Here is a 25,522-nt window from a genome sequence, read left to right as displayed (position 1 = left end):
GATCCACTATCCCAGGGTTTCCTACACAGACTTGATATTCAGCCAGGATGGGGTTGTCTTTATACCAAGGAGCCCCAGGAAAACCCAGGTCCCTGTCTTTGCTCAGACTGTTCCCCTAGCCTTGCTGCTCACCCCTCTGAAGTTTAATCAAGTCCTTTGTTTTCCCAACACCACCACCAACCACTCCAGGCTGCATTACACTGCATTCCCCAGACTCTGCTACCATTTACAGATGCTCGCACAGCATGTAGAGTTTTGCCTTGCTGGCTATGGTCTCCACTACATGTCTCATCGCTAGGATTATGTTGTAACTTGACTGTCTGTCCTGTGACCTGGTCTCTCTTCCACCCCTCATGGTCTCACAAAGGCAGGTGTTTAATGAAAGGTTTTGGCTAAATGATCAAAGAAGTGCTGCATTCGAGCAAAGAGCTGGATCCTCAGAGCTCACAGAACTCCATTCTCCCAATAGTTTTTTTTTTATAAAAGAACACTACGTCTCTACAAAATGAGAACAGCCACCAAGAAACCTTAACCTTAACGTGTAATAAAAAAAAATTTTTTTTAGAATTTATTAATTATACATAAATAATTCTTGACCACTACTGTTTAATGAAAGAGAACAGTAGGGAAGAAGTTATTATTTAGGAATTTAAATAGGATTATTTTTTAGAAAAAAAAACGAAAAATTGGAAATGTGAGATATTGCAGAATTAGCATTCATTTATCGTGCTATTCTAGTTAGAATATTATATTAGATATACTATAGATATTTAGATATCTAAATATTATTGTAGATAATCTAATAATATCTAATTATTATCTAGATAATAGGAGGGAGGTTTTTTCTTTTATGGATCCAAATCTATCTCAATCAATTAAATGCTAATTACTACCCAAAAGAGTGCCATAAAAATACCAAGAATTTTTAAAGTCTTCCTGAAGTTTACTGAGACTTTATTCTGCAGTCAATTTTTACTGCCAGGTTGACTTAGCCACCCCTTTACCGTAAAAAATATTGAAAGGTGAATATTGTCATAAAATCTACATTTATATTATCAAAATTAATAAATCTTGAAGATATAGTTATGTTTACATTTTCCAGAATCACCAGCCATCTCTTCCACTAACTCAATGTTTAAGAATTTTTGTAATTCAGCAAAATATTTTTGTTTTCAGAAAGAAATTATTTGATTTAGACTTCACTTTCACTTTTCACTTTCATGCATTGGAGAAGGAAATGGCAACCCACTCCAGTGTTCTTGCCTGGAGAATCCCAGGGACAGAGGAGCCTGGTGGGCTGCCGTCTATGGGGTCGCACAGAGTCGGACACGACTGAAGCAACTTAGCAGCAGCAGCAGCACCTGCCATAACTGCCATTTTGTGGCCAGATTTTCGCGGGCCAAACTGCAAGTGTCTCAAGGGAAGGGACCATATTATTTTCACATTTACATGTGAAGCATCTGACACCCAGCACAACACAGAGTGCCTGGTTCCCACTTGATATTCTTAAAATGGGCAGAGAAAAATGAAAGCGTAGTATTACATTTTAATGTGATAGCTCACTGCATGAAAATAATAGCACTATGATGATGCTGTTAGTGAAATTCTGTTTGGGGAACTGAAGACAATGAAATCATGGAGGAGCCTATGTTTCTCCCTTGGCAGGTGGATTGCAGTGGATAGGATCTTTGAATTTCAGATCTCACCAAATTACCACTTAGGCCCAGCAGTACAGAATTCTAGAGGAAAAAATGGAGAGGTCTATGGCTTATAAATTTGAAAGGAAGAGCTTAGAAGAAACTTGGAAAATACTGCTTATTTTTATAACAAAATCTTAAAATCCTCCCAGTCTCCTCCCACTACCACTGCTTAGTGGCCTCCTCACCTCTGTAGCCCCTGTGGTCACCAAAAGTGGCCTTGGAGTCTGCTTCATGTTCCCATATTGCCCCGCGCTCACTGCAGGCATAGCATGAGCAAAGACCACTGTGTGTGCCTGGCGACACTGGCAGAGGGCATGAGCTGGATCTTGTTCATTACTGTATCTCAAAGGTCTGACCCAGTGCCCAGTATAGACCAGCTGAGTGAATGAATAAATGCACTATTTTGGGAGTAGTAAAGATGTGAGAGTGAATAATAGAGTAGCGTTTATAACCAGTGGGGGCTTTTAGCCTGCCAATAGATGAACACTGTTCTTGGGTTTAGCACTTAATAATTATTTTCAAACATTCTTCCCTTTGGTAATAGCCAAGGTATATAAAGATTTCCTGCAAGAAATTTAAAAATGCAAAGATACCACTAGCTATGTGAGCTGAGAACTTAGGTAATTCACAGAAGAGGAATTCTGAATAACAAATAAATGTGAATAAAAATTATTCTACCTCAACAGTAATTTTTTAAAACTGCATTAAAACAGCAAAATATAATTTTTTGCAAGTTGGTTAGCTGTTCATAATAAAGACTGGTAAGAATTTACTGAGATGGATAGTCTCATACACGGTAGTGAAAACCTCCTGTATGTTTATATGTTCACATACCTATATATGTGCACGTGCGTACCCCAGTTCACGCCCCTCCCCCCAAGAATTCCAATTCCAGGAGAGATGTGACTAAACATTTCTTTGCCTCTAGATGTTTAGTTCAGTATTATGTGTCCCAGCAATATATTGGAAGCGCCTAATAACAGAAGAATGATTGAAGTAATTCACCTATATAATGGACTACTATGCAGCCATTATTGTTTTTAGAAGTGTTTGTTAGAAGCTGCTCAAAAGGCAAAGGGGGAAAAAAGCAATATGCAAAATTGAATACACAGTGTGCTTCCATACATACAAAAGAAAAAAGACTAGAAGAGGACTTCCCTGGGTGTCCAGTGGTTAAGAATCTGCCTGCCAATACAGGGGACACAAGTTTGAGCCCTGGTCTAGGAAGATCCCACTTGCCATGGGACACCTAAACCTTTGAGCTACAACTCACTGAAGCCCACTCTCCCTGGAGTCTGTGCTCTGCTCTGCAACTAGAGAAAGCCCGCACGCAGCAACAAAGACCCAGTGCAGGCAAAAATAAATAAAATTTTTTTTTCTAAGACTAGAAGATAATATATCATCCAGTAAAAGACAGTTGAATGTCTCTTGATTCAGAGATGGCATGCACTACTCCCTTGTTTTTATCTTTTAATATTCTCTACTGTTTTACAACGAGCATAGGAAAAGGGTTTTCAAAGCCAGCCTCCTTTGAAGAGTCACCATTTCAGAGCTAATATGTTTGATGTGAGATGACCCAAGAGTTGGGTCAAGAATTCCTTCTGTCCAGATGCGGAATCTGGCCAGGAGCTCCACAGAAGACAGCATGACTATCATGAACATTGACCCCTTTAATGCAAGGTCACATAGGCACTGTCTTCATCTCTTTGTACTGGGGGCGGGTCTGGACTACACTTGTGTCTATCAGTGGCCAGTTCTTGAGAATGTAAGCCCCGTGCATCGCTGTCCCTACAGCAACCCCGACCTCCGGAGAACCGAGCCCGTCTTGGAGAGCCCCTTGCAGAGGACCAGCAGTGGCAGTTCTTCCAGCTCCAGCACCCCCAGCTCCCAGCCCAGCTCCCAAGGCGGCTCTCAGCCTGGGTCACAAGCAGGATCCAGCGAGCGGACCCGGGTTCGAGGTAAAGCTTTCCCCTACCTTTCCAGGAAGGCTTCTCTGGACAAGGAATCAGATTACTTCCTGACTTCTGTGACTCCTGGTCCTGGTGTGGCCACCACTATGTGATGCCGAGAAGCCCCTTAACTCCACTTGGCTTCAGTCTCCTTAGGCAGTGGTCCACCATCCCCAGTCACGTGTGTGACATCAGTGTGGGCCCAATCCTTTCTAACTGCAGATAACAGAATTCTTCAGGGAGATTGCAGAATACTGGTCTCATTTGAAAATGTAGTCATCAAACAGCTCAATTTCCATTTCTATTTGATTGCTTAGTTAGAGTTCCATGACCCCCAAGTATCCTCTTCCCCTTGTGTCAACAGTGTTCAGAATACAAGGTATTTCTCAAACTAAACGTTAATAAAGGATAATGTAGAATAAATATGCACTGGAGAGAAGATATAAAATCATTGACTTTAAAAAATATACTTGACCCTTCTGGTTATTCCTATTAGTGAGGTAAAAATTAGCCTCTCTGACCATTTAATTCAAGTCATCCTTCATTGTTTAGCTTTCAATAATGAGGAAACCTGTGAAAAACAGTAATGTGTCCAGCTATTGTTTCTAGCTAATCAAAATGTACTCTTTCTGCATAAACCTTCTTCAGAAGATAATTTTGCTTCCAAGTAATGAAGGCTGGGATTTTTTTAAGTGCAATTTGAAAACACTTAATACTCTGCCTGATGAAAAGCACCAGTTCTTTACTCTTTCTTAGCCTCTTCAATCGACACAATCATTCTTTACCTCCTAATTTTTTTTTTTTAAGTAAACTCACTGTATGTCTATTTTGAAAAGGTGAATGTCAGACATACTGTGCTGTGTCTCTGAACTGGGGTGGGGACTGGCCTGCAGCTGCCTCTTCTTACAATCTTCTGACATCCGTGACAACCCAGAACTGTGGAGGCTGTCGCTTTGATCCAGATATAGACTTACTAACTTTAGAAAAGTGCCATTCTCTTACCTTTTTTTCTGATCATATAAAATAAAATAATATGTTTCATTAGAGCAAATGCTAAAGAAAATCCAAACTTAAGCATATCATTCTAATTCTCTGATCTGGTTCAGGTTTAATTCTTAACTTCTTCCCTTTGACCTCTAGTTTTTCTGGTTAAAAGCTAGTGTGTCCTACCCTGCTATGTCCCTACCCAGGAAAAACCACTTTGAAACCAAACCAAAGAGTATTTCCCACCTGAGATTGCTTCTTCTCTAACCTGTAAGCTCATAAATCAGGGAGATGCTCCTCACTCTGTAGCAGCCCTCCCCCAACCCTTGCTGTATTCCAGGGCTCATCCCCTTTATCACCAAACTCTCCTTCCCTCCCTCACCTCATTCTTTCTTCCTTAAAGGACCCAGACAACTAGCTCATCCTCCCCCCTGCCCATTTAAAAATCATTCCCCTAAGTAAAACAAGTTTCTTTTTTTCCACAGCATTTCATCAAAAACACTTACCCTGATGGGTAAGTGGTAAAAGAAAACAATCAAACATAGAATAACTCAGACGCTGGTTTACCATGATAATTGAGAATAGGACTTTGAGAAATCAGGCAGAATACCAGCTCTGCCAACAATTTCAGTGTGACCTTGGGCTGGTTGTGTTACTTCTCTGTGTTCAACTGTGAAATAGGAAACCAGTGCCACGCCATTGGGTTGCAGCAAGGATTCAGTGAGACAATTGACATTAAAAGGTGTTTGGCACTAACCATGGCACAACATTGGTGCTCCATAAATGGTGGTGGCTTGCTAGTTTTTCCTTTTTTTTTTTTTTTTCAGTTTTTCCTATTGTTCCTAGTGACTTCCAGGTGACAAGCCTAAATGTGTATCGCTGATTTTGTTTGCCTGAACATTTACTGTTTTTTCACAGATGTGCTTGAGGATTTGTCTGACTGAGTGAGCTGTCCACTGAGTCATCACAAGGATGACTCCCCACAGAACTCCAGCACCTTCTGATGGTCATTATCTTTTTTGGCCCTCTGTTCTTTCCTCTAGCCAACAGTAAGTCGGAAGGATCACCTGTGCTCCCCCATGAGCCCTCCAAGGTGAAACCAGAAGAATCCAGGGAAATCACCCGACCAAGTCGCCCAGCTGTGAGTGCTTTTTTCTCAGAAGAGTTTTGAGCTCTTTTCATTCACCAGAGAACCCACAGGGTAAAGAAGTTGGGGATGCACTCATGACTCCGAAACAAAAATTGTTGAGTTTATTAAGAACAGGTGCTAGAAGCATCTGGAAGGAAGTCATACCTGATTAGGAAAGAACTGAACTGATTCAGGATTGCTTTCCTACCTTTGGATATTTTGCTGATCATTAGCGCTATGTTTGGAGAAGGAAATGGCAACCAACTCCAGTATTCTTGCCTGGAGAATCCCAGGGACAGAGGAGCCTGGTGGGCTGCCATGTATGGGATCACACAGAGTCTGACACGACTGAAGTGACTTAGCAGCAGCAGCACTATGTTAGAAAACAAAACAGGAAGAGAAATAACTCCTATTATTCCATGATTTCTACTCAGCAGCTTTGGCAAAGAGATGTTGAAACCAGCAGTTGAGAATATTTGGGCACTTTCTGTGGATTTCTCTTAAATATTCTGGCCTTTCCTCCACATTATTTTCCATATGAATTAATACTGCAACATTGCTGCTGCTCTGGGACTGTATTGTCTGGACCAAAACTGGATAAGCATAATCGCATAGAGGCCCTGACAACCTGAAATCTAGCTTCATTGCTGTAACACATCAGACCCCAGACAGCCTTAAAGAAATAAAAAAGAGCTTGGAGGCTGAAATTTCAAAGTGGGAAATTAATTTGGGATGACTTACTCTCCACTTGTTTTATCTGAATTTTTCAAGAGTCTGTTCTGTGAAATGAATGTGAAGATAGTTTGTTTTTTTTACCTTTAAAAGTAAGGAAGTACAGTGAGGGTAGCAAAGAAGGGAACTGACACCGTTCTGGGCAGAGGTTCTCCTTTCCCTTTGCCTTTATCAGTTGTGTACTAACCATTCCTGTTTTGTGTTTAACCTGCTGCCTTTCTTCTCGTCTTTTCCCCTCCCGTGGATTCTTCTGGATTGGGTTCCTCTTATCTCAGAGCTATAAGAAAGCTATAGATGAGGTTAGTATTATCTTTTCTTGATCATGCTTTTATAAGATGTGAATATAAACTGACTTCCTGAGGTTGATATTTAGAAAGGTGGCCAATGGGATCTCAGTTTAAACTTCATTCCTTCAGAGTGATCTGCTGGGAGGAGAATCCCTCCCACAAAAGCCAGCCTGGGTGCCTCTGACACCGTTTAAACCTCCAGAGACCTTCCTCCTAAAGCCAAAATGTCACTTTTCCAGCATTCTAGTCTGGCTGAAGATATGCATTAGTGCTTTGATATCGGCAGTTTCTCATTCTAGTATCTTCCGGTAGCAAATCTTGAGCTCTTCACCTATACTCGCCAGCCTGGTAGGGGATGGTGGTTTTACTAACAGAAAAAAGAGACATCTTTTTCTAGGGCCGTCCAAATTTATAGAGTGTGATTTGTGAACAAGGAGTCACTGGGTATTGTTAGATTAATTTTGTGAGACATTAACTACAGCATCAGCAGCAACATCAACTTTAGTTAATGAATCCTGAACAGTTAAGTAACTTTATTTCCTTATCGGTGGAGACATTTTTCCATTAGAAAAATATATGGTCTTGCCGATCTTAGGTAGCTTGCTAAGAAGGGTGACTGCCTCACTGCTCTTTGTCAGACCTGCATGAATACAACATAGTGGAGTTGTTTTGGAAGAGACAGGCCTTCTGCAAAGAGTCTAATTGCATGAAATCTGAAGACTAGCATTATGGCTTTCAGGCTGAACTCTGCTGAGCACCATTTTTATGAAATGACATGGAAAAAGCACTGGCTTTGGGGTCAACGAGCTGCATTCAGATTCTGGCTCCTGCAGTAAATAACTGGTGGGGCCAATCTCACAAACTCTCTGGGTCACAGTTTCCTCATCTGTTCAGTAGGGATAAAAGCACCTGCCTTGCCTCACTCACAAGATTGTTTAGATTCCCACAAGATCGTGTGTGTTCGAGAGCATTTTCCGAAGTGTGAAATGCTATGTAAAGGCAAGGCCTGAGGCATAGAACTAGTTTGGTGGGAAAAGCATGTTTCTATGTGTCTGATCTTTACCAAAAAGCCTCACTTTTTCAGAATTACAACCACCTTACCATTCAGAGTGACTTAGAAAGAAAGTTTTCATAAAGAATTATTGTTCGCAAAAGAATGAGACTCCACATATCCACGGTGTGTGGGTGCATTTATAGAAAGATAAAAGGGAATTGTTTTGAATTGCTCTGTGCTGCAGCCTTGCCCCTCCTCTTCATGAGAGTGAGAAGGACAGGGATTATCACAGCTTTTATCAACCTTCTCCCACACAGTTCTGGTGCTCAGGCTACCAATAAAATAGTTGTGTGTGTACACAACTCAAGGTTTCCTCTTAAGAGTCCAGAAATTGGCTTGGAGGTGGCTGTCGTGAGGGAAAGGACTCTCATGGATTTCGTCTGGTTAACCCAGGTTATTTTGGGCTTTTAAAATTTGCTTTGTTTATTTCAGGATACTCTAGCACACTGGGCAGAGATGAGAGGTAGGAAACAGAGGTATAAGTAATTGAGAGGATGTAAGCTGTGCACCAAAATCTTGGAGCGATAGATGATTGGGAAAAGCCCTCAAGATGATTCTTATAACTCTGTCCTTGAGGATCGCTGACCCAACCACTGAAAATACGGGATTCCTTGTTTCTCCATCACCTGGTGGTCCTCAAGGAGGAATGACTACCCCCCAGCTGCCCTCCTCTTAGGAGACGTTTGCAAAGTCTAGAGTCAGTTTGGGGGCCTTCCCTGGTGTCTGAGCAGTAAAGAATCTGCCTGCCAGTGCGGGAGACATGGGTTAAATCCCTGAATCAGGAACATTCCCTGGAGGAGGAAATGGCAACCCACTCCAGTATTCTTGTCTGAAAAATCCCATAAACAGAGGAGCCTGGCGGGCTACAGTACACGGGGTTGCAAAGAGTCGAGAGTCGGACACAACTGAGTACGCATGAGAGTCAGTTTTGATTGTCACAAGTGGGACATGGGAAGCAGTGCTATTGGCATGTTGTGTGTAGAGCAGGAAGATGCCGCTAAACCTCCTGCAATGCACAGGAAAATAACCTGCGATAGAGAATTATCCACCCAAATGGCAGTGGTGCCACAATGGAAGAAGCTTAACTCTCTCCTGTCTTCATTCCTAGGTCTTGATATGGCTTCTGCAGTCTCCAGTGACTGATGTGCCATTTAGATAACCCAAGATTGAAATGAGCAGTCTTAAAATGCCAAAGACATAATTGCTTCTTACTGCTAATTTAATGGTTTGAGTTCTTATAAAAGTTAGTCTGGGGGAGAGTCCATTCACTTGGCATCCCTTCCTAATGCAGTTATGAGATTGTGCAGAGTAGTCTGATTACTGAATACACCTTCCAAAATAAATATTATTTTCACTTTAGCACAATTAAACAGATGTCATAAAGATTAGATACAAAAGCAAACACTGGTTTTACCAGCATTTTTTTCGTTCGTACGTAGAAATCTGACAATTGGCAGAGCACATATATAGATTGGACAGAACTGGAATGATAACAGGTGGTCCAAACCTTTTTTTCCCCAGTTGAAGATACTGATGACAAGTGACTTCCCCAAGTCATATCTTCACACTTCCTAAAAATGAAATGAATTATTTTAAAATGTAAAGAAAAGACCAAGACTTCCCTGGTGGTCCAGTCATTGAGAATCTGCCTTCCAGTGCAAGGGATGTGAGTTTTATCCCTGGAAACTAAGATCCCACATGCCTCAGGGCAACAAAGAGCTTGCATGTTCTAACGAGGAGTCAGCACAGCCAAAAATAAAAATAAGTAAATTTTAAAGAAAAGACCAACTTTAAAATTTTTAACTATTATTTTAATTGTTTAAAAAATTGAACTGATTTTCGTAAACTATATTGTTTTTAAAAAGATACCTAAAAGAGCACCTTTTAAAGCAGAGTATGCATAATTGTTAGATTAAGTAAACTGTTTTGAAAGAAAAATTATACCAAATTGATTCTAAAAAGTGTTGCATAAAAAAATGTTTGGGTAAGAGCCCCTTAACTGTCTGTACTCTGTAGTCAGAAAACTTACCATTTTGCCATATTTCTTTTTCAGTTATATATTCTCAAATATTTTCATGGTAAATAGTACCCTTTTTCTCTTTTTTAATACTTTTTAGCTCCAGGCTTGTGACAGTCAAGCAATAAATTACCACAAAAACTCATTACATGGAGAAAATGGGTATCGTCAGAAAATAAAACATATGAAAATGGATCTGAACCCAATAGTGTCCATTTTAGATCATGTTTGTTTACTATAACCTTACTATTGTAAGTTTCTCCAGGATAGATGAGTAAGGAACAAATCTTCAACTAAATGTATAGACTATGGGCAATGGAAGATTAAATTTTTTTTTTGGCTGGAGTGTTAGTTTCGAGTTACCCAGTATTGTTACCTTGGGATTTTTATATATGTCTCACCCACCATGCTATTACCAATTAAACTTAAAAGGAAATTGCAATTATTTGTAATGCTTTAATAACACAGAAACAAAACAAAACAAAAAAAACTCCAATTAAAAGTGAAATTATAAAGCATGTCAGAGCTTTAAAGTGTTCCTAAATACAGTGTTTGGAGAAATTTAGGTCATTTTAACAATTGAGAGTTTCTTTAAATCAGTGAGCTTTGGACCAGCTAAATGTTTCTAAATAGCTTTGATTTTTTAAAATCTTAATTGTCTTGTTTTGAAATGTCAGCAATAAGGAAAACCAACCCATGGGGAAAATGAATTATTAATTTAAATAAATAAAAGTTAATATCATTATATTTTATTCAGAATTATTGACATTAGAAATAAACTCTTTTAAACCATATTCTCTCTTTAAATTATAATAAAAATTTTTAATAAGTACATTTTAAATACTAGATATAGTCCTTGATGAGACATAACATGGTCCTAACATAGAGAACAAAAAATACAAAATAAATTTATCTAATTTTTTATTATTTTATTGGTTTAGAGGATTATAATGTCCTTTTTCATTAATTGCCTTAACAAATATCTAAACTGTATTTTCTCAATGTGCTCAAGGATATAATACCCTTCATTTCTCCTCAATTTGGTAAAGGTAAACATTGGCAATTGTTACGAGGAAATAAGAGGTAAAAAGCTGAAATCTGAATATTAGCATTTTGAATTTTGGCTCATTGCCAAAGAAACCAATAATAAATTTACATTAAATTCTGCGCCATAATTTTTCTCCTCATTAATGGTATAGACTATATTCAAATATCTTTTGAGTCTTTTTAATACAGTTGTGTTTTCATCTTCATGGATGGGATAAATATATCCACTGAGACTGAGGCCGTGGCTGTGTGCATGTGTGTAAAAGCCCAGTGAGCATGTTTGTGTGAATTTGAATTTTCAGAAGCTTCCTTTTTCCAAGGGCTTCCATTCAAATGACTACAGAACAAATGTTGAAGTTGTCATTGCTGCCCCTTTGATTTTTATGAAATTAGAAATAAATTCTTCACTTAACTTCCTAAATTTTGACCATAAAAAACCTGAGCCATCTTCTGCCCTTAGTCTTAACCAATATACCAATGCCTGACATATAGGCAACAGTAAAGAAACAGGATGATCTGTTGTCTTCTCAAAATAAAATTATATTTATAATTTAGTTACACATATTTATCACAGTTTTTCTCCTAATCTACTAGGATAGATTATCAGATGTTATTTACATTATCTGTATTACTCTGACCTTACATCAGACAAATTGGACAAATACATTTTTGGATTAAAATAAAGAGAGAATATGGCCTTAAGAAAACTGTGGGATTTAGTATTTTCAAATGAGTTTCTTTCTCCCTAATCCCCTGTCTCTCACTGAATGCTCTGATTCCCACATGGGTCACTAATATAGGGAGAAATGGTAAGACTGATGTCAAATTGCTTTTTCTTCATGTGCATGCTGTGTGCCAAGGGCAGTTTAACCCATGTACATAGAGCGGCCATGCTTTTGCAGAACTGCTTCCCTCTGCATTGCTCTGAAAGCATGTAAATTAAAAGGTAGTCAGATCTTCAGCACACTGCCTGCCATGTGCCTGGTGACTAAATACCACCTCATCCCATCCATAAGGCTAAAGGTTTCATCATACTCATGGAAAACTGAAAATTTACCTCTTCCTTTTGGTATTTGGACATTCATTTCTGTATTCTTTGCCAGGATTTCTGCCAGTTGACTGCAATTTAAAACAAAGAAACTGAAACACCTACCATTCTAGAAAAGAATTCTTTTTCTGTTTGTTTTTGTTTGCTTTTTGTTTTATTTTGTTGTTCCTCTTGATTAACTCAGCTCTGTGGCTATCACTTTCAGTGGCACTGGGCTTTGGGGTGGGCCATTTTTTGACATGGTGCCTCGGCTCTCCAGGGAATAATGACACACCAAATGAGTCATTTAGTAGCTGGAACCTTGGGAATTGCTCTGTTCTGTGACTGATGCTAGATTTTGGTACAGTAGCAATCATAATGAGGAAGAGGCCATGACTGTGGCTTGGGCAGCGATCCTGAAATACTGGGAAATTATTTCTAATCTTGTGTATTTTCCCATTAACTCTGAGAGTGGGTGACCAACTTCACCTTCCCAAAAGATGAACCCGGAGTCTGTATATATGTGGACACACACAGCACACATACACATGTATACATGTGCAGATTCAGAACCCAGCAGTCTCCGTCTAGTCAAGCAATTGGTTGTAAACAAAGTTTAAATTTATTTCATCTTTCTTTTCTAGTTTCTCCACGCTACAAACATCGTTTTCTTGGTTTCATGCAGTAACTGTGTTTGTAATGGTTCTATAGAGAGCTTTTTTTTTTTTTTTTACTTTTTTTTTTCTTGTTGCTTAAGCTTGCCAAGAGATAGGGTTTTGCTCATATCTATGTCATATCCGCTGGACAAACTTTTCTTTTGTAGGATCTGACGGCGTTGGCCAAAGAATTAAGAGAACTTCGGATTGAAGAAACAAACCGCCCGCTGAAGAAGGTAACAGATTACTCCTCCTCCAGTGAGGAGTCAGAAAGCAGTGACGAAGAGGAGGAAGATGGAGAGAGTGAGACCCAGGACGGGACAGTGGCTGTCAGCGACATACCCAGACTGATGTAAGTGACCTGCTTTTTCACTGTAGGCCAGGAGGAGTTAGTTCTCCAAAACAAGAAGACAAGAAATGTGAAATATGGGTCTTTGGCAGGATCGGTTGACTTTGGGGATTCACATACTTTTTAGAGCATCGTTCTACATTCACCCCTTCTCCCTAGATACAGTAACTTAGAATATGTAGTGTTTCAGGGACTGCATATACTTTATCTAGGCTGTTGTGAGGTTGACTGTCCCTTGGGTGATGCTCTGTTGGTCCTTGTCATCTCAGGGCAAATGATATTGATAGTCAGACCCTAAAACTGAAGAGCAAAATTATAGGCAATAACATTTCGAGGTTAACGTTGATAACGTGATTCGTATATTTCTCCATCACCACCACCACAAAGGTGGGTGGAATGCAGGAGACAGCATGGGTTAGCATCCCAGCAAAAGCCTACAGTGAAACCTCTGAGAGTTTGACTCAAATACACTCCTGTTAGGATTTGCTACCTCATCTTCCCCATTGTCTCTTTCATGCGATCCTTTTTGCTATCTGACTTCACCACATACACGCTTCTTTTTTAGATATTGATAGCTACCTGGCTTTCCCTTTGTATTTGCAGTCTTTCCTTCTTCTCTTTTCTTTTTTTAGTGAAGGGGGACTCCCTTTTTCTCACTGGAATGGATCCCTTTTGCAAAAGAACCTCTCTTCCCCTTTACTTGCCCAATTCAGTCATTCATACAAGCACACTCGCATATGTCTCTTGTTTCCTCCCTCAAATAAACACAAGACGCCCAACTCTGGTATGCTATAACTTTGATAGAGAGCAATGCTAACTTTTCCTTCATTCCTCTTCGTTTCCATTTCTTTGGCTCAGCTACTACATTGGTCATCACACCACATTTATTCCCTGTAGAGGAGATGCCATTTCAGGCCACAGATGACTGTCCTGTTCAGCAGAGACTGGAGAGACAGGGCCAGCTAGTCTGCTGGAAATGTCATCCATTGGTTAACAGTCCTGACGTACAAGCAATTCTGAAAGACAAATCCAATTATTGTAGCTGAAAAATCCATACTTGTTATTTTACTGCTGATTACCCCATTATTGACAGCCATAAGTATGCTAAAATATGACATTTGGAAACAGATTGCTTTAAATTGCTTTTTTAACAGCAAATAAAATTGTTCTAGAGGCGAAATCACTAATCCAGAACATTCCTGCAAAATATGCTGGTCCTTTCACTTTTTGTCTTGACTCAGCATTGATTCATTCTTCTACCAGATGTTTTGAATTCCCTTTAAGCACTGCGCACACAACTCTGAGGGTGGATTTAAGATTGATAAGACTTCCACTATGTGTTAGACCCCATGCTTTGGGATATTCAAAGTATTGAGAGGGCTTTGAGACATTCAAGAAGTGTGTACACAAATTCTGCTTTCCAAAAGTTTACATTCTAGTTGGAGCTTTCCTGGTAGCTCCAGTTAAGAATCCACCTGCAATGCGGGAAACCCAGGTTCAGTCCCTGGGTTGGGAAGATTCCCTGGAGAAGAGAATGGCTACCCACTCAAGTATTCTTGCCTGGAGAAACCCATGGGCAAAGGAGCCTGGTGGGCTACAGTCCACGTGGTCACAAAGAGTAGGCGAGAGACATAATTATACATGGAAAACTTCAGAGTAGTATAAATAGTTGGAAGAATAACCAAGGACCACCTTGGTAGAGATGTTATATCTCTTTGGGTTTTTAAGCCCCCTGTCATATATTGTAAGGATGTTAATGGTGCTCATCCTCATATCTTTAGAGGCAAACCCATCTCTTTGTGGGTAGAAACACCCGTCTTTCTAAAATCGCCTAGATGTCCCTGCTGCGCTGTGCCTCCTCTGCCGTCTGGCACACCCCTGTCACTTTGGGGGTTGCCTGTCATAGCCTAGTCCATGAGGCAGAGCCCATGCTGTCATCTGTGTTGCATGGTGTCTTCTGTGTATACCTGCCACTTCATGGAGCGCAGGATACACATGACTGCGCTGAACTGAAATTGTGTATCCTGGCTTTAAAGCATTTATAGCCTAATCCAGAGGAAAGACGTGTACACAGATAACTATCATCAAGGAGGAAAGGAAAACGCAGTGATATTAGGGTCCCAGCCAGGATGCTTGGGCGGAGGCGGGGCGGGGGGTGCGGCACATAAGGTGCAGGGGGCGAGCGCGGGAGCTGAAGTAAAGGCACAGAAGGTTAAGTTTGGTGGAGATAAAGCTGGTATAAAGGGGAAGGGTCTGGACTAGTGAAGCCAGACCAAGAAGTGTGCACTTGGTCATGTAGCCAGCAGGGAACCATGGAAGGTATCCTGAGCTGGGGAGTGATGTTGTTGGTGCCATGTTTGAGAGAAATTGTTTCACCAAGGTTATTTGGAAAGAGAACAGGCTAGATACTGGTAAAGGCATTCAGAAAATTTATTATTGTATTCCTCAGAAGTAATAAATAGGCTATCATTGAATGCTTGTGGTGGAGGCAAAACTTGATGGGGCTTTTGAAGAATTGGTAAATTTTAGGCAAATTGACATGATCATCCATTAAAGAACACTTAAAATAGTTAATTATATGTGAAACACACTTTAGAGAAAAAAACAGGATACAGATGTGTGTATGTGTATTTTATTTGCTAAATATAGACATTTTTGTGAATATAAAATATATACACTTTGTTCTGCTGTAGAATGAAAAGTTGTATGTTTAGAAAACTTCTTACTATTAAAAAATCCATTGTTTCTTTAGGAGTAAGTCATTTCTGAGGTAGACTGCTTCTCACATTCTTATCACTTTTATTTTCTACTCTTAAGATAAACCTTCACACTTCATACTGTGTATTTTTGGAGCAAAAAATTAAAATCTAGTGCAGCACAGTTCACTACCATGAAAAGCTTTTCAGAAATGGAGCCCCACCATTCCAACAAGCAGCTGTAGATACTGAAGTGCAAAACAGTGACTTCTATATACAATATTGAATTCATATTAGTAGTGTGCGATGTAACCTATAAGACTGCACATAACAAAGACTGTGTTCCATAACTAACCAACCGCATATTTCCCAGTGGCTCAAGCCTAGAATAATAATGAGTGAGGGGAAATTGTAATAGTGGTTACCTCCAGACTAAGCTGGGCTTCCCAGGTGGTACTAGTGGTGAAGAACCTGCCTGCCAATGCAAGAGACATAAGAGACATGGGTTTGATCCCTGGGTCAAGAAGATCCCCTGGAGGAGGGCAAGGCAACCTACTCCAGTATTCTTGCCACAATAACCCTGTGGACAGAGGAACCTGGTAGGCTACAGTCCATGGGGATCACAAAAGAGTTGGATGTGACAACTTAGCATGCACACACACACTGGATTATACTACTGTAAGGGATTCTTATATATATGCCTGATTTTATGATGTTGTTGTTGCTGTTTAGTCACTTAGTCATGTCCAACTCGTTTGCAACCCCATGGAATGTAGCCCACCAGGCTCCTCTGTCTATGGGATTTCCCAGGCAAGAATGCTGGAGTAGGTTGCCATTTCCTTCTCCTGGAGATCTTCCCGATCCAGGGATAAACCCGAGTCTCCTTCATTGGCAGGCAGATTCTTTACCACTGAGCCACCAGGGAAGCCAGTTTTATGGTGAGCATTCACTATTTTTATAATCAGGAAAATAATAAAAGCATTATAAACTAGGAAGGAAGGAATGATAGCCATGTTAGCTGATTGGCATCAGCCCAAGCAAGCCAAAGAGACAGCCGTTTATATCAGCATCTTCCCTTGTGGGCTTCCCTTGTGGCTCAGCTGGTAGAGAATCCACCTGCAATGCGGGAAACCTGGGTTCTATCCCTGGGTTGGGAAGATCCCCTGAAGAAGGAAAATGCTACCCACTCCAGTATTCTGGCCTGGAGAATTCCATGAACTGTATAATCCATGGGGTCAACAAAGAGTCGGACACGACTGAGCGATTTTCACTTTCACTTAGGTACCATTTCGTGCTTTAGATGTCCCTATGGAGTGCAGTCTTCATCATTAGGACCATCTATTTCTGTCATAGCCCTTGAGTTTCGTACAGTCTCATAAAATGCAGTCTGGACAAGGAAAGCCACGTGTCTCATGTCGCCTCTTCCCCATCCTCACTAGAAAGCCATGGATCTGGCCCCATTCACCACCCTCTATTGTTGTGCCCCGCACCCACCCCGCCTGCCATCCTCTCTGCCTTCCTGTCCAATGCTGCGGCTCTGGACTGTTGTAGAAGCGTGGCTGTGGTTGTGCTGTCTGCCTAACGCCTTACAACAAAGAGTTCTTTCCACTCCTGAGGCCATGACACAGCATATGCTGCGGCCAAACTGACCTCCTTGTTTCCAAATGCCTTGTACTTCCCCAGTGTTGTGTCTCTTCTTGGAATGACCTCTCCCTATGTCCCACATTCTCACATCCTGCCTTGCTTTGGAATATTTGCATCATGGTTTTATGCTCTTCCAGATGCTAATTTCTTTAGTTTCAGGCTTGTGTCTTCTTCAGCTTTTATATCCACTCCCCAGTGCCAAACTGAGTGCCTTTCATGTAGCAGGTGTTCAATTAATGTATATTGAAATTGAATTAAATCAATACCTGCAGGAACACTTTGACAAATCCAATTAGAGGAATTATCGTTCTAGACATGTGGCCTAATTACAGTAAATTTTCTATAGTTTTCCTTCTAATTAGTTGATGTGTTTTGTTTTTTACAGTCTTTGTAGAAATTCAGACAACTGCTTGTTTCTACCCAGACTCTATATCAGAAAAATACTTGTTAGAACAGAGGATCTTTTTTTAACTGTAAGCTGTTATAGTTGTTTGAGCCTCGGTGTTTTTAAACTATTGCTTTTTAAAATTATTTTATTATTAATAAAGTATTTTAGAACAATTTTTGATTTATAGAAAAATTAAGAAAATAGTAGATGTCCATGTTATTCCTCTACCCTCCCACCCCTCTCCCACACAGTTTTCCATTTTCTTATCATTAACATTGTAGCAGTTTATATGGAGTGAAGCAGAGTACTGAGGATCAGTAGCATCTTAAGAGGAACTTATGAAGCGAACATACAGGTAAAAGAAAAACCCAGGGAAAGTTGTCTCAAAACCCAGAGGAGAATGGGGCTGAGTGATTATCAGACACAGGCAAGGGACCAAACGCAGTGTCCAAGAGGAATCACTGACATTGAGAGTTTAGAAGTGACTTGAAGAGTTTCCTTTAGGTTCTTGATGTTACGTATAGGAAGGTACTAAAGCTGAAGCTCCAATACTTTGCCACCTGATGTAAAAAAAGCCAACTCATTGGAAAAGTCCCTGATGTTGGGAAAGATTGAGGGGCAGGAGGAGAAGGGAACGACAGAGGATGAGATGTTGGATGGCATTGCCAAGAGGATGAGATGTTGGATGGCATTGCCAACTCAGTGGACTTGAGTCTGAGCAAGCCCTGGGAGATGGTGAGGGACAGGGAGGCCTGGTGTGCTGCAGTCCATGGGGTCGCTAAGAGTCAGACATGACTGAGTTACTGAACAGCAACAGACGAGGAAGCCACGTGAGAAGTCAACCAGAGTGTGATGAGGGATGAATTGGAGAACTCTGTAAGGAGAACTTTCAGAAAAGAGAAATGTATGTGTGGGTGGGAAATACAGAATTAGGCTCAAGGGAGATATTTTAATGAAATGGGACAGAGGAGAGACCTTATCAGGTTTACTGGTTGGAAGAAAGAGCCAGTACAGAGGAAGGGATAGTGAAAACACAAGGAGGATAGGAGTAGCTTCCAGTTAACATTGGTCCTCTGCTCTTCTATTTACCCTTCTCACTGAGTTAGAAATACTGCATTTCTGAACTAAGTTTTTTGTTTTTTGCCCAACCTCCATTTGATTATAATCTTATGGAAGTTTAGGGTTGTGTCTCATTTTTTAGGTTTTTTTTTTCTAGTGTCTGGTACAACATATATCACATAACAAACTTTTAATAATTAAATGAATGCATGAATTTCTAAGGGCAGAGCTGGGAGCTCGGAGCCATAATGGAAACATACAGGGACAGAATTTAAAGGACAGCCAGGGGTCGGGGTAAGAAGGACAGAAGGAAGTGACCAACAGTGACAGACACAGCAGGAAGTCTTCTATGATTTAAAAATGTTTTCCAGTTCCTGAAACATGAACTACAGGCTGCACTTTGCCTTTTAAAAAAAAATGTAGAGAGAAGTGCTTTGGAACACACAGAAATTTATGTGAACTTTCATCATCAAAAGCCATGATCTTATATCAGACTACATGTTAACAGAAAAATTAATGGTGTGGACCATTAATACAAGACACACTGAATGAGCAGATATATTCAGAAGATTCACAACACAGCAGACAAATCCTGCACAGTAGAACAACCGTTCTAAGAGGAACTGATCACCATTTTAGAAGACTGACTAAGGAAGAAATATAGGCATCCTTTAGTCAGTCTAAGGAATATTACTAGTAGAACTAATGTAGAATAAAATTCAAAACAGCCCAAACTGATCAACATTAAAATTTATCATTAAATGAAGCAGTTCTGGCTCATAAAATTGACCCAGAAAGAAATAGTCACAGAAAAATATTCCATGAAATGTAAAACGGACAGTGGTTAACACTCTACACTGGAAAATTTGCTATTGATGGAAAATTGACAGATAAATCTTAATAAAATTTTCATCTTTAAATTGTTCCAGGAAAAATTGGACCTGGTAGAAGTAGTGACCACAGAAGCTTTGGAAAGATTATACAAAGAAGCTGACTGATGTATCATATCTTTGCTGTAACATCTGCACAGAAAAGAGTTAGAACCAGTAACGGCAATTTTACTAAAATTATGATGAAAATGCAGAAATTGGGAAAGAGTTTAACTGAGATATGTAAAAAAATTAAGTAAGGAATTGTCTTACTGGAAAGAGCCCTAGGAAATACTTTTTTCATGAATATTCATCCATATTGAGATATTTCTGTTTGGACTTCCCTAGTGGCTCAGACGATAAAGCGTCTGCCTATGATGCGGGAGACCGGGGTTCAGTCCCTGGGTTGGGAAGACCTCCTGGAGAAGGAAATGGCAGCCCACTCTAGTATTCTTGCCTGGAAGATCCCATGGATGGAGGAGCCTGGTGGGCTACAGTCCATGGGGTCGCAAAGAGTCAGACACAACTGAGCGAGTTCACTTTCACTTTTCAGAATCAGAACATTATCAGAATAAAGAAAATAAGTGGAGGCAAAATATCCTTAATATTTGAACTCAGGTGGGACTCTCTAATGGTGATAGAGAACTTGATTGTATGGTGTCAACCTGGTGGTGGCCACCAGGCCAGTCTAGCCTCTGACAGTGGCAAAAAATGCCTGAGTGACAAAGGAAAGTGCCTCCCTTCCTAGGAAGCTTTGGCTCTTGATAAATGCTTAATATACTGACTTACTTGTCTTACATCATCTTATCCCAAAAAAGAATTTAAAGCTGCTAAGAAAAAATAAAATACAAGATAAAACAGATTTTCAAATAAATGAGTAAAGAAATCATAGTTATGAGAATTATTCTGATATACCAATCTAGCAAGACACCAGGAATTCATTACACCAATTTCTTCTTCCGTCTCTCTGTAACACTGTTAATAGCTCCTTCCTGGGAGTGAAATATTAAAAATACTTCTTTGAAATTTCTTCCCAAACACATTAATTCTAACCCGTACCTAGATGTATTTAATTCAAAATTCAGCCTCAGGATAAAAGAGAGTTAGCCGCACAGTAGGATAACAATAGGTCCAGCCTTGAGAACTGAAGTCCTGCAAGTGCCCACATCACCTGTCTGGTCCTCGGTTTCCCACAGTGCTTTGGTCTGTGCCAGGGGCCACAGCAAACATCAGTGTCTGCTCTCAGAGTGTATGTCAAGATCCGATTTCCTTCTTCCACTGTATCTTAAATAGAAGAGCAATAAACAAACTGAAATAAATATACCATAGTGTGAGGTGATTACAGAGATTTTTTAAAGTACTGGATGCTCTTGAGTTCAACAGCTTCGTTAATGGATGCGTGGTACACCAGAATGTTCCTCATAGATATTTATTCTCTATAAAATAGTGTAAATCCTACTTATCAAATGATTATTTTTATACTCTTATTCTGTGCCAAGTTCTGTGCTGGATACTGGGTATTTAGGGATGAGCAAAAAGTCAAGAATTCTACCCTCACAAGCATCTTTTCTAATGAGAAAAAAGATGAAAATTAGAAGAGTCAGAAAGATCTAGAATTGCAAATCATGATGAGGACTATTAAAGAAAAAGGGTGCAGAGCAAGAAGAGGAGCTGGTGGGATAAGATGTGGATGGCTGGTGAGAGACGTCTTCTCTGGAAAAATATTGGTTAAGACGAAATCAAATGGATAATAGGGAACCAGCCAAGCGGAATAGAAGAGAGCTTTCCAGGCAGAGGAGACAGCATGTACAAAATTTAGGGCGTCTGCTGGTCAGAGAGGAGTAGGGAGGACTCGGAGATCTTGCAGGGCTCGGTTGCTTACCCTGGCTAACAGGCGGAGAGGAGGATTATTAGGAGGAAGACAAGGGACACTGGGGAAGTGGGACCCCAGTTCAAGCATCCTTGCAGTATTAAAGTGGAATGTACTTGAGGCCACTGAGCTGTACACTTAAATTTTATGTTATATCTACTTTACTACAATAAAATATATCACCGTGGACAGGAAACAGATGTTCCCTAAGCATTTGTTTGTCCAGTTGCTAAATCATGTCCAACTCTTTGCGACCCCAGGAACTGCAGCACACCAGCCTTCCCTGTCCTTCACTATCTCCTGGAGTTTGCTCAAACTCATGTCCATTGAGTCGGTGATGCCACCCAGCCATCTCATCCTCTATCATCCCCTTCTCTTCCTGCCTTCAATCTTTCCCAGCATCAAGGTCTTTTCCAATGAGTTGGCTCTTCACATCAGGTAGCCAAAACATCAGAGCTTCAGCATCAGTCCTTCCAATGAATATTCAGGGTTGATTTCCTTTAAGACTGACTGGTTTGATCTCCTTGCTGTCCAAGAGACTCTCAAGCATACACTGTCGTGAATACTGTTTCAGACCCACAGGAGCCCCCGGGAGCGCTGAGCAGTACAATGTGGGAATGGTCGGCACACACGGGCTGGAGACCTCTCACGCGGATACTTTTGGCAGCAGTATTTCAAGAGAAGGAACCTTGATGATAAGAGAAGTAAGTTGGTATAAAAACTGTGTAGAAGTGTATTTCTTAATTGGTTTTTATATTAGAGCTTTCACAGAGGATGCTTACAGCATGTATTTTAGGGAATGAAGGGTGGGGGAGGGAGAAGGGCCCATATTTCTAAATGGTTGGGTGATTTTAATTGTCCACCTTCTTTCTCACATCCTTCCGAGCTTTTGCAGTGTGACTTAATCACATTAGTCCAGATTCTTCAGTGGAAGCTATGCAAATTGGAATATAGCATTTGAGCCTAAGGATATAAAACTGGAAACCCAGATGTTTCCTAGCACAGGAAAACAGAAACGAATGGTCTATTCAGATAGCATCAGTGGCCTTGCTGTGCCTCCTTCATCCCACTCCAGGTTTTATCCTTGTGCATTTTATGTAGAAAATGTTCTCTGGTTCCAAAAATGGTGATATCATCTTATCCAGTTAAATGAACATTAAAGACTGTTAAGCTGTCCTGGTGAAAGAACAAAGAAATAACCAGATGTATATTAAAAAAAATGCATCTTAGCATTTTGAGTAATTTTGTTTTTTTAAACTCTAGAAACATCATTTTTAGGGGGGAGGGCACACATTTCCTTTCACCTGCCCCTCCAGCATGCAGTGCTTTCCCATTGTATCTGTGCTGACCAGAAAGGCCTGGACATGTTAGAATCCATCTTTTCACTCCATCATCACTGTGTGAGTTTACCAGCAGGTCTTTTCTTAGAAGGAAATTAGTGGCTGATGACGCTGGGCAAAGTTACTTGACCTCTCCCTGCAGCCGTTTTGTCATCTATAAAATTTCATAAATAATAGTAAATGACTCACAAGATGATTGGGAGGATTCAATGAGCTAATTGCCTCAGTTCAGTTCAGTCGCTCAGTCGTGTGCGACTGTTGGCGACCCCATGAATCACAGCACGCCAGGCCTCCCTGTCCATCACCAGCTCCTGGAGTTCACTCACACTCACGTCCATCGAGTCAGGGATGCCATGCAGCCATCTCATCCTCTGTCGTCCCCTTCTCCTCCTGCCCCCAATCCTTCCCAGCATCAGAGTCTTTTCCAATGAGTCAACTCTTCGCATGAGGTGGCCAAAGTATTGGAGTTTCAGCTTCAGCATCATTCCTTCCAAAAACACCAGGACTGATCTCCTTTAGAATGGGTTCCTTGCATTGGATCTCTTTGCAGTCCAAGGGACTCTCAAGAGTCTTCTCCAACACCACAGTTCAAAAGCATCAATTCTTCAGTGCTCAGCTTTCTTCACAGTCCAACTCTCACATCCATACATGACCACAGGAAAAACTGTAGCCTTGACTAGATGGACCTTTGTGGACAAAGTAATATCTCTGCTTTTCAATATGCTATCTAGGTTGGTCATAACTTTCCTTCCAAGGAGTAAGCGTCTTTTAATTTCATGGCTGCGGTCACCATCTGCAGTGATTTTGGAGCCCAAAAAAAATAAAGTCTGACACTGTTTCCACTGTTTCCCCATCTATTTCCCATGAAGTGATGGGACCAGACGCCATGATCTTCGTTTTCTGAATGTTGAGCTTTAAGCCAACTTTTTCACTCTCCACTTTCACTTTCATCAAGAGGCTTTTGAGTTCCTCTTCACTTTCTGCCATAAGGGTGGTGTCATCTGCATATCTGAGGTTATTATTTCTCCTGGCAATCTTGATTCCAGCTTGTGCTTCTTCCAGCCCAGTGTTTCTCATGATGTATTCTGCATATAAGTTAAATAAGCAGGGGGACAATATACAGCCTTGATGTACTCCTTTTCCTATTTGGTACCAGTCTGTTGTTCCATGTCCAGTTCTAACTGCTGCTTCCTGACCTGCATATAGGTTTCTCAAGAGGCAGGTCAGGTGGTCTGGTATTCCCATCTCTTTCAGAATTTTCCACAGTTTATTGTGATCCACACAGTCAAAGGCTTTGGCATAGTCAATAAAGCAGAAATAGGTGTTTTTCTGGAACTCTCTTGCTTTTTCCATGATCCAGTGGATGTTGGCAATTGGATCTCTGGTTCCTCTGCCTTTTCTAAAACCAGCTTGAACATCTGGAAGTTCACGGTTCATGTACTGCTGAAGCCTGGCTTGGAGAATTTTGAGCATGACTTTACTAGTGTGTGAGATGAGTGCAATTGTGCGGTAGTTTGAGCATTCTTTGGCATTGCCTTTCTTTGGGATTAGAATGCAAACTGACCTTTTCCAGTCCTGTGGCCACTGCTGAGTTTTCCAAATTTGCTGGCATATTGAGTGCAGCACTTTCACAACATCATCTTTCATCCCCATGGAAAAGAAATGCAAAAAAGCAAAATGGCTGTCTGAGGAGGCCTTACAAATAGCTGTGAAAAGAAGAGAAGCAAAAAGCAAAGGAGAAAGGGAAAGATATAAGCATCTGAATGTAGAATTGCAAAGAATAGCAAGGAGAGAGAAAAAAGCCTTCCTCAGCAATCAATGCAAAGAAATAGAGGAAAAGAACAGAATGGGAAAGTCTAGAGATCTCTTCAAGAAAATTAGATATACCAAGGGAACATTTCATGCAAAGATGGGCTCGATAAAGGACAGAAATGGTATGGACCTAACAGAAGCAGAAGATATTAAGAAGAGGTGGCAAGAATACACAGAAGAACTGTACAAAAAAGATCTTCACGACCAAGATAATCACGATGGTGTGATCACTCACCTAGAGCCTGACATCCTGGAATGTGAAGTCAAGCTAATTGCCTAGAAGTATCCAATAAATGTTACCTATTTTATTTCACTCTCTCCACAACATCAGGCTCTCCTTTTACTTGCTATCACTTCCCACTCTTCCTTTCTGAAACATAAACATATATCATCTGTCATTCCCCTTCCTTAGCCGGGATTGATTAGAAAACACTAACCGCAAGCTTTGCTCTCCAAAAAGGCAAAGGGCATCTCATTTTTGTAAGAAAGAAAGGAACTGTAGTTTTAGGATGACTAAGGCCTTTGAAATAATGATGAGCAGTAAAGCTATAACTGGAAGACTAGTTCACAAAGCAGATTTCTAGAATTTCATTTTATGGCCTTGCCGAATATTTCAAGTAGACTTTAAAGAGCCCTTTCACGGAAGCCTGGAATGAAAAATGGACTTGGCTGCTGAAGTTGACATTGTGTCGCGCTGGCATATAAATCTCCCTGCATGGTAAATGGATAATTTCAGTGGAAGTGTAGAGGGCTTCTCTCACTAGACCCCGTCACCAGGGAAAACATAAGGGGAAATGTTCTGGAATGAGTTACTCTCTGACTTCAAATTAAAGGACTCCAATTTCTAATGTGGTTTCAGATTTGCTGGAACCTTTAGGACAAAGTCAATACCGTGACATGGTTATTTGGAGCC

The 25,522-nt window shown here is 40.5% G+C and overlaps 1 protein-coding gene across 10 annotated transcripts in view; it reads left to right on the top strand.

Moving 5' to 3' along the window:
• Nucleotides 1–25,522, top strand: part of TNIK (TRAF2 and NCK interacting kinase) — a 400,746-nt gene that overhangs the window by 345,068 nt on the left and 30,156 nt on the right. For 6 of the 10 annotated variants that reach the window (XM_040248749.1, XM_040248720.1, XM_040248743.1 and 3 more), the window contains 5 exons: nt 3,495–3,658; nt 5,677–5,774; nt 6,770–6,793; nt 12,750–12,934; nt 22,032–22,161. In XM_040248749.1, the coding sequence (XP_040104683.1) occupies nt 3,495–3,658; nt 5,677–5,774; nt 6,770–6,793; nt 12,750–12,934; nt 22,032–22,161 (601 nt within the window). The remainder of the gene's footprint in view (nt 1–3,494; nt 3,659–5,676; nt 5,775–6,769; nt 6,794–12,749; nt 12,935–22,031; nt 22,162–25,522) is intronic. The other 4 variants (XM_040248755.1, XM_040248731.1, XM_040248727.1 and 1 more) reach the window with 1 other exon arrangement.

This window comes from Oryx dammah, unplaced genomic scaffold (genome assembly GCF_014754425.2).
Source record: "Oryx dammah isolate SB20612 unplaced genomic scaffold, SCBI_Odam_1.1 HiC_scaffold_2, whole genome shotgun sequence".
Taxonomy (NCBI): Eukaryota; Metazoa; Chordata; class Mammalia; order Artiodactyla; family Bovidae; genus Oryx; species Oryx dammah.
Note: the sequence above shows the minus strand (reverse complement) of the source record. Positions and strands in the feature narration are given on the sequence as shown.